Source organism: Sciurus vulgaris (assembly GCF_902686455.1).
Source record: "Sciurus vulgaris genome assembly, chromosome: 14".
NCBI classification, from domain to species: Eukaryota; Metazoa; Chordata; class Mammalia; order Rodentia; family Sciuridae; genus Sciurus; species Sciurus vulgaris.
This window is the reverse complement of record NC_136475.1, coordinates 80,002,030-80,012,223: the sequence shown is the minus strand read 5'-3', so window position 1 is coordinate 80,012,223 and position 10,194 is coordinate 80,002,030. Positions and strand designations below refer to the sequence as shown.

The 10,194-nt window shown below is 42.4% G+C and overlaps 1 protein-coding gene across 1 annotated transcript; it reads right to left on the bottom strand.

Annotated features, from left to right (window-relative positions):
* Positions 1 to 8,392: 8,392 nt before the first annotated feature.
* On the bottom strand, positions 8,393 to 9,208 carry LOC306643806 (large ribosomal subunit protein uL30-like). Its single transcript, XM_079110095.1, has one exon. It carries the CDS (start codon positions 9,195 to 9,197, stop codon positions 8,451 to 8,453), a length of 747 nt encoding a protein of 248 aa, XP_078966221.1. The 5' UTR covers positions 9,198 to 9,208; the 3' UTR covers positions 8,393 to 8,450.
* Positions 9,209 to 10,194: the final 986 nt, after the last annotated feature.

Genomic DNA, 10,194 nt, shown 5'->3' with positions numbered 1-10,194 from the left:
GATATTCACAGATTGACAAGTGGTTGGGAGGCGGGGAAAATGACTGCACTTGATGGGCGGGGGAGCAGCTTTATACATTATGGAGGGCACCATGGAAAGGATACAATATGTCACGCATCTAGCCACAGGACAAAAGGCCAGAGGGAGAGGAGGCACTGCTTGGCAGAGCATTGTGGAGGTTCTCTCTTGAGCCTGTTACCACTGGACCTTTCCTTTGAGCATTTCTCAATAAAACTTTGTCTCCTAAACCATTCTGGGTATTTTCTCTAATCTTTCCTCAATCTGTCCCACTGCCTTGGCACAACTGGTCAGTGGATGTGACAACTAGTGAGTCATCCAGGAAACACAAGAGACCCCATGAGTTCCAAGACTATGGCAGTTAAGAAAGGGACATATGCTGGGAAGAACTTCTGGAAACTTCTGGGAATTTCTGCCCTTCATGTTTGTGGGAGTGGTGGCTATTATGGATACTTGGGGGACAACATGAACAGGTGGAGATGCCCCCCAAACACCCCAGGGACTAGAGGAAATATTGCTCATGGGCAAGCAACATGGTCTAAAGCAAAAGAAAGAGCTATGTAAAGTAGCAGCAACCATGGGGTGGCCCCCTCCCACAGCAGTGAGGGTAGTAACAGAGGTGGAGCTGCAAGTCCAAGCCTGTGTCAAGTACCTGCAGGAGAAGTTCAATTGTGGCATGAAGCACCTTTAACTCAAGCAAGGACTGCTGAGCAATTAGTTGCTTGTGTGAAAAGTACGGATGAGAATTTAGAAACTCTAGCCTGCCACTTTGCTAAGCTGAAAGGTAAACATGTACTATAAGCTAGAGTACGGATGGTAATTTCTCAAAAGGATTGGGATCCCCATGTGACCCTGGCACCTCAGAAAAGAATGAGAACTGGTGTGATCCAATTGTGGTGCCAGTTCTAGGGGCCAGAGAGGTTGTAACTCAGTAAAGACAGATCAGACATGATTGGTGGGATGGGTATTGAGAATCTGCTCTCTCCCATCCGGCATATGTGTATCCCCATGAGAGATTACACTGCTGCTGAATTGGTAGAACCAGGGGAAAAGTTTAGGCAGAAAGCAGGAAAAAGATCATAGGATGACTGTGTAGTTTTGGGGCACTGGTGCTGAAGGAATATTCCTATCAGGTAAAATGAATAAAATCTCCTCAGCCCCACACACCCTACCTTACAGCAACATTTATATCCAGCTGTGAAAGAGAATCAAGCTACCTCTTTATTGTCCTGGCTGATAGCTGTCTATAAAAATGTTTGGTTCAATGTGGGGGATTTACTCATGGAAGACTTGCAAGACCTCCTGAGAGAGTGATGAAGCAGGTCGTTCATGCAGCGAGCTACATTTGTCTTGATAAAGCAACATTCACAGCAGGCATGAAGGACACCATTCTTCAAATGGTTCTGAAGCAACATCATGGGCTATGGTTTCAATCCTGAGCCCTTTAGGGGCCCTTCCTATTTCTCAAGTAGCACAGGCTGTAGCTGACACATAAAGGAGAAACAGAAAAAAATAGGAAGTGAGGGATTAGTAGTATGGATTGGAAAGTAGAAGAAAGAGTGTAAAGGAAACAAGGAGTCAAATAAGGTAAGCCAGGAGCAATTTGCTTTACATGGGAATGGCAAAAATGGACTTTTCAATGTTCTTCCCCATAGTCCAACCATATGTCATGGGATGGTGGTGGCAGATCTGGCCCACTGGACAAAGCCTGACACAGTAGTGATGTTTTATTATACTGTTGATGTGATATTAACTTCTGAGTCTTTTCCCCACCTAGAGGAGGCAGCACAAATGGTGGTGGCACATTGCCAAGAGAGAAGATGGGCTGTCAATAGCTTCATGCTGCCAGGACCTGGGCTGTCTGTAAAATGCTTAGGGTTGTGCGGTGAGGTAAGGCTAGAGTGGTACCAGATGCTGTTGTAGATGAAGTCCCAGCTTACCCTACCCCAACTACTCCCAAACAATTGCAGACCCGTCTGGGTGACCTTGCTGGTGTCCCCCATTCCATACTTAGCACAAATGTTGAAACCATTATATGATTTTGTAAAAGGGAAGGCCCAGTGGGCTTGGAACCTAGGTACCTTCAGCCCTCTTCCCAAACAAAAACAGCTATAAAGCAACTATGAGCCTTGGGATTATTAGTCCAGCTGTAAAAATTATGTTTTTAGCTATTCTGTTGGGTTCAAGCAAGGCCTATGACAGTGGAAAGTCACCAGACAAGTCCCCACCCCAGGATTTCAATCACAACTGTGAAAGGGGATACAGATATGGAAAGGCATTTGGAGGTAACTTCCACGTTTGGAGCTGACCATGAATCATGTTGTGACACACAGCCTTGCTTCTTTGCCAAGTAATAAATAAATGAAAACAAAAACAAAAATACACCAGATAAGCAAACTACAGCTAGGAGGCTAGAAAATGTGCCATCTAAAGATGTGACTGCTGGGCTACATGGGAAGATGGGCCACAAGGAAAGGAAGCTCTCTGGTCCGTAGCAAAGTGGGTGGTCCCACCAAGATATTCAGACATTGTATGTGTATGTGACTCAAACTCTGCTGTTCAAATGAAGCAGCAGGGGCAACGCTTTGTGTGATGAGTGGGTAACGTGAGGGAGGCGATGATGACAGGTTGACTCTGTCAAACCATTCAGACCATTGCCCCTATCAAAAGGTCACGAGTTTGCCCCAATGCGTGCAGACACACAGTGCACTGCTACAGGCATATGCTTACAAAGAAGCCACACAGAAGACACTTACATCCCCAAACTGGGAACACAAAATACTTTGCTGTTGCCATTGTCATAGGATTTGCCCCTGGGGGTCCATATAGTCCACTGGCTAAAAGAATGGCAACTAGGGCCTTGATGATTTCTAGGCACATGGAGAAGAGGACCCACGAGACTGGAAATACAGTATTGTAAATCTAGGGATAAGCTACAGATCAGCACTATTCTCAGAATGATCAGGTCGCTTATGTATTACTAACAAATCAAAATTTTCCTCTATTAACACTTGTTAAAAACATCTTGCATTTTATCCTGAGAGTCAATCTGTTCACAGAATGGGGAAGAACTGTCATGGAGGTGCAGAATAAAATGAAATGCTGGGTAGGCAGTGAATTGTGCTTATCCTCCCCAGGTCTGCCTGGCATCTGCCACTGGCCACCTTTATGCAATGGGAGTGGATGTTAAGCTGGAGCAACACCTGCTGATTATAGACACAGCTGGACAACTGTCCTATGGGCTTGACTATAAATTTGCCTTCTTTTAAGGACACCAACTATGATGTTTTCCACTTGGTGCAGGAACAAATGGATGTGACAGTCTTTGTAGTGTGTTCAGTGGCTTGAGGTGGTTAAATGCAACACAGGTAAAAATGAAAAGGAAAGTTCCTCTCCATATACAAAGAAATGATGGCAGTAAACACCCTCTACCCTCTGTAAAGAGAGAATGAACCCCAGTCATCAATGCAATGTAACCATTATAGTCAAAGACATTGATCACATAGGTTGGCAAAGTCAAATAGCACGTACAGGAACATATCACTCCCCTTGGGGATAGTTGTGGGCATGTGACACCCATAGATGACCATACCTGCCTTATAACTGGATTGGCTGATATACTTGGGGGAGCCCACATACTTATATACCAGCCCACATACCTCCCACTTTGTCTATAATCCCTACTAATGGGGACATGGTAAAAGCTAGGGTGTGGGGTAGCGGCTTGGTGGTTTCAGCTATGTTCCATGCTTCCTCCTGAAGCATCAAGTATTGACATTGAGTGCCAGGATGAAGCTTTAGCTGGACACACCACTGCCACCTTAAACAATACTCACAGAGCTATGTATCTTTGCTTAATGAGAAACTACCCAATGTGAAAGGTGGTACTTTAAAACAGAGTGGCACTACCTAGGCTGACTACAGCACACAGGCATGTGTGCACTCATCAAAATAGATCATTGTGTATAAATCTCTAATAATTTATAACGTGTCTTTAGCCCTAAATGAATTACTTATTACTGCTAAAGACAAACAGTCTTGATCCTACTTAGTTTCTACTTAGTTATAATCTCTTCCTGCTACCTGGACCTTGCATTCACTCGACTTGCTCTTATAGCAGGGCTTATTACATTCTCTTGTTCTCTGTATTGCCCTTCTGGGGTTTGGCTGCAATGTACATCTTGTGCCACCCAAGGGACATCCAGAATATGGGCTCAATAATACAGTGAGGGCGTTCAGGAACAAGGGAGTTGGAGTGTGTCATCCTTAAAGAAAAAGTAAAAATACTATGTTCCTAAGACACCCCTCTCAGTTCCCAAGAACCTTAGCCAAGCCAAGGGAACAAAGACAGTACCCAGACCAAAATGACTAAATAAATGTTATCTGACTTTCTCTCATGCACATTGGAACTAGGACAAGCTAATATATCTGTAGAAAGTTGCTTTCTGGGTGTATGCCAGGTCAGTTTCTCCTTGGGATGCTGGTCATACAAGCAAACTAAGCAAGCTAATGCTGATGATGTCACCGCCTCTGCAGCCTAGCATATAAAACCCCTCACAGTGGTGACTAGGGCAGAACTGAGGGCACCATGGAAAGGATACAATATGTCACGCATGTAGCCACAGGACAAAAGGCCAAAGGGAGAAGAGGCACTGCTTGGCAGAGCATTGTGGAGGTTCTCTCTTGAGCCTGTCACCACTGGACCCTCCCTTTGGTAAAGCCTATGTCTCCTATGCTGTCTCCAGGTATTTTCTTGGATCTTTCAGCAACCTATCCCACTACCCTGGCACAAGGGGGCTGTGGATATAACATTACAAGTTGTTGACTAATACATTCATGCTTTTCAGAGACGATCGATCAGATACACTTCCTTTAGCTTTATGGTACAAAATACAATGTATGGCGCAGAAAAATCCTTAATCCCATAAACAATGAACAGAAGTATATCATCTTTGTATTTGGTTTTCCATCTTTCAGAATTAGAGGTGGACGAAACCAGAAGAGGGACTACTAGGAAATAGGAAGGAGACTTTTTTGGAGGGGAGGGGTGAAGAGGGTTGAAGGGAGGGTGGACCTGATATATGCATATAGAGAAATGTCACAGTGAAACCCATTAATTTGTACAATTAATATATATTGATAATGACAAAAGGAGAAATAATTAGAGGTAGAGTCTCATTACACAACCCACAGAACATTCAGTGAATTACAATCTTACCTTCTAGTATTATTGGTAGCCTGGAACTTCCTGAAGCGTAGTTTTATACCAGCATTTCTCCATGTTTTAAAATTTTCTGAGGGGCTGGGGTTGTGGCTCAGTGGTGGAGCACTTGCCTAGCATGTGTGAGGCACTGGGTTCGATTCTCAGTACCGCCTATGGATAGGTAAGTAAAATAAAGGTCCATCAATGACTTAAAAAATATTTTAAAAAATTTTTCTGAGTCTTTTCTGTGGTTTAAGTCTTATTGAGAACCTGGTTCACTAGGTATGTGATTGGGTTGGGTGGCAGATATTGGAGATATTTGCATGTTAGTGAAGGTAACTGGCATGGATTAATGAAGGGAGGTTTTGCACAGGTGCTCTGGCTCCAGAGCCAGAAGAGTCGAGGAAGACAGATACTAGGCAAGTGGTCAATAGGGAGGTTTGCTGAAGTCTGGAGAGAGGAGTGAGCAAGGCTCTCATCTAATGGATAAAGAAGCATCAGGCTAAGATTTTTGTGGGGAAGACATTTCTTGAGTAGCATGCAACACTGCTTTGTATACTCTTTTTTTTTTTTTTTTCTTTTGCAGTGCTGGGGATTGAACTCAGGGTCTTGTGCTTGCAAAGCAAGCACTCTTCCAACTGAGCTATATCCCCAGCCCCTGTACACTCTCTTTTCTACCCAGCAGAAGAACTCTTAAAAACTTGGTGCTGGGGCTGGGGAGATAGCTCAGTCGGTAGAGTGCTTGCAAGGCAAGCACAAGGCCCTGGGTTTGATCCCCAGCACCCAAAAAAAAAAAAAACAAAAACAAAAACAAAAAAACCCCAAAAACTTGGTGCTGTTAATCTCTGAGTATCAATATAAGTGACAGTCATGTTCTGATGGCATAGGCAGGTATGGCCACATTGGTTACATAAGGCTGATTTGTTGGTCAGTTTCTGAGTCATATCATTTGTTTAATATTTTTGAATATCACCCCCACATCAAGGTATAATTTCTGTATATTTTGGGTACAATTTCTATCAAGGGCACCAACTACTCTATTATTCACATAAAGATCTACATGATAAATTTCACTTGGCATTCAGAACTCAGGATGATAAATAACTTTGTGCTATAATGTGCAGTTCCAATTAACATCAGCACTGAAGTCACCAGAACTGTCAGTTTCTCTGTATGGCAGTCTCTAGTGACAATTTGTCTTGGTTTCCTGAATGTCATCCAGTACACTGACCAAAGAGGCCAAAGCAGGCATCTGCATTATATTTCAACCTCTTTTCCTTTATACCTTTTTTTTTTTAACCTTCTTTACTTTGGACCTAAACTTTGGCTACTGAGAACATAAGAGCAGCAAAGGGAAATTCCTTATAATTTGTTCATTCATGTGTTTTTCCAACAGATGATTACAGAGTTCCTACTGTATGCCAAGTATGGATACAATGGTGAACAGAACCAAATGTGGTCCTTGTCTTCATGGAGTTTAGAGTTGTATATACATTTCTACATAGAATGGTAGAATAAGCCAAGAAGTCATGTCTTATGGCTTTAATTTCAACCTCTTCCGTTTCCCCTAAATCTTTTTTTTTTTTTTTTTTGGGTGCTGGGGATCAAACCCAGGGCCTTGTGCTTGCAAGGCAAGCACTCTACCAACTGAGCTATCTCCCCAGCCCCTCCCCTAAATCTTGTTTGGTTAACTATTTCCCTTTCTTGCAATTTCAATCTTTTCTAATAAACAATCTAACCCTCTGTTCACTGACATGTTCATGTCTCTCATACACTGAAATGATAATCCTCTTGTCTTCATTTAAGTTCTTGATTACCATCTTCTCTTCCCATCAACTGACTTCACAAGGGAGTTGGCCTAATTCTTTGCTGCCCACTCACTTCTTAACCACTTGTAATTCTGCTTCCAGCCCTACATCTCTGGGTGGCCAGGTGATTTTATTGCTCTGTGCATTACCTTTATTTGGTTAACTGAGTGTTCTTCTTCCATTTTATTCTAAAAGGGAGAAACAGGCAAACATATTTATATTTGTGAAACTTTGTTCCTGAAAATCTTCCTCTTGCCCTAGGCTCACCTCAGCAAAAATGCCTTTTGTAGGAAGAAACTTACTTGCCATTTGACATTGGATAAGTCACTTAAGTTCTCTGAGTCTCAGTTGCTTAATATGTAATATGAATAAGTTGTACCAAGATCCTTTTCTTGCCTTAGGAGTTTGTGGGTGTAGGAAATTCAGTCCAATTAGATGAGGAAAGAGCCAACGGGAAGTGTCCCCAGAGTGTCCTTACCTTGGGGACAGTAGGAAAGCAGGGACATGGCAAACTCTTTGATAACTCATAGAGATAGAATAATCAGGGGAGGAGGAGGCAAGGAGAGGAAGAGTGTGGGTGTGTGGAAGGGCGGAGGGGTGAAATGAACTCTTTCCTGGAATCACAGCTTTAGACATTCATCAAAAAAGTACCTAGATGCAAGTTCTGAGCTTGCAGATCCAGGATGCTTTGAGCTTGAAACACATCCTTGACACATGCTAGCTTTGTCCCCAAATGAAAATATGTAGTACAAGAATCAACTACTCTGGTTAGTGGGAGCCTCTCTTTTCAGTCTTTAGAGCTTTCTGGCCCAGGGTTGGGTACGGGTACTTAGATTGTTAAATTGAGCTGAAGAATATTCTTAGATTTTATTCAGTTTAATAATAAAGGGAAATTCTGAGAGTGATTAACACATTGAATTATTTTAGCATTAATATTTGCAGTTTACATATTCTATTTATATGGACTATTTCCTCATTTATTTCTTTATTCATTTTTCTGTTCTTTTGTAATGTAAGCTGTTTAGAACAGAGATTTTCTATAGTATTGTCAACACTTAGAATACTGTTTGGAACATAATGGGCTTTTTCTGTGTGTGTGTGAAATTTTGTTTATTTTTTATTTTTTTCATAATGGACTTTTAAAAAAATATGTGTAGTTGTAGATGGATACAGTGCCTTTGTTTAATTTATTTATTTTTAATGTGGTGCAGAGAATTGAACCTAGTGCCTCACAAGTGCTAGGGCAAGTGCTCCACCACTGAGCCACAACGTCAGCCTGAAAATAATGATTTTTTTTAAAATATATTTTTTAGTTGCCAATGGACCTTAATTTTTTTTTTTTTTTTTTTTTTTTTTTTTACACTGAGAGCAGGTACTGTTTTATTAACTGACCAGATTACAAAAATATGATGGTAGATACCTTAGTTCATTCTTTTAATAAGTCTGTTGATCTGGTCTTCCCTGTTGCCAGCATCTCCACCTTCTACAAAACGGGTGGTCTTTTTCTTCATTCCACCTCTTGGAGAAGATAATTTGAAGGGCCACAGGAAGTTATTTGCCTCTTTGAAGCGTTTTCCAACAGTGTAGATCTCATGAATCAGATCCTCCATGCAGATGATGCCATATTTACCAAGAGATCGTGCAGTCAAAGCGTTATCCGTCAAGGCAATTCGTTTCTTATTGATTTTGCCATAGCCACGCTTGTAGATGAGTTCATTCACTGACTTCAGGTTTGGGTACCCCCATGCAATATATGGTTCCACAATCCTCAGCACGTTAATTGAAGCCTTGTTGAGCTTTACAAAGGTGCCATTGAAGATCTGGCGAAGGCGAAGAAGTTGTAACACCTTACGAACCTTTGGGCTCACACCATTGATACCCCTGATCCTGATCACAGATGCCAGTTTGGGTTCTGCAGGTACATAGAAGTTGCCAGCTTTTCTTGCCATTCTAGCCATTCGAATCTCTGTTCTGTACATCTGTCTATATTCCTTGTGGTAATGCTTGGCTTTTTCATAAATAAGCTTCCTCCTTGCCTTTCGAAGCATCTTTTGGGCAAACTTCTTCCTCAGGCGCTTTATCTTCAGCTCTGCATAATTCCTTCGCTTTTTCTTAAGGGTTTCTGGCACAGCAGGGACCTTCTTTTTCTTTTCTTCGGCAACCTCCATGGTTCCAGCCGGAAAAACTTAATTTTTTATTTATATGTGGTGCTGAGAATCAAACCCAGTGCTTCACATGTGCTAGACAAGTACTCTACCACTGAGCCACAACCCTAGCCTGAACATAATGGGCTTTTAATAAATTTTTATTAAATGGTTGCATGAATGAATTTCTAAGTGAAATCTATACTTAATGATGCTTGTATTTTAAAACTTGGAGCCTGCAAGCTTGCCTTTCAGATTGAGAAAAAATACCTAGGAATTTCCCCTTACCTAGTTTCTCATGTCTTTACTCTGCCTAAGCAGAAGAGTTTGGGTAGTCCTGGAAGGTGGGAGAGAAAGAACTGTGTCACCCCCATCTCCCACCAAGCTGAAAGCCTGGGTCTTTGTCGCCAGACCGTCACCCAGGAGGTTCTACTGCTGTCCGCTTGAATCTGGTGCTGTCTGGAGCTCACTGGTGTTGTGGGAGTGCAAGGAAGGTTTGGCCAGGGGATGGCCAGCCCTGCAGTTGTGTAGCGGCTCCATGCAGGATACCCTGTGCAGGAACTGTTTGGGAACTTTTCAGGGAGCATGTGTCAGCTGCCTTTGCAGATCCTGTTCCCCAGCCCCAGAAGCTGGAAGGGCCCATCTTCACAGAAAGTCATCATTGATTAGCAGACATACAAAAGCCTGAATTGGTGTATCAATAGCTGTGTAGTTGCATGAACACATCAGTGTGGAAGTGTGGGTTCTTCTTTGGAAGTCAAATATAATGAAGACTAAAGCTGTTAGCTTTATGTTGGATGCAAAGGTCCCTGCCCTCCCAGAGCTTGTAAGTTATGCAATCTACCACCTAAAGATGATGACAGGATGTCACTCCTAGCAACCATTTTGTTGCTCTCAGGAAGGCTGACTGAGCTGCAAAGAGGGTAAAGTTCATCTCTAGTGGCCATCCTTTCCGTGACGTGTACCTCTCTCAGTTATTCCTACCTCCCTGAAACATCTGCTTGATTGCATCCATGAGAAG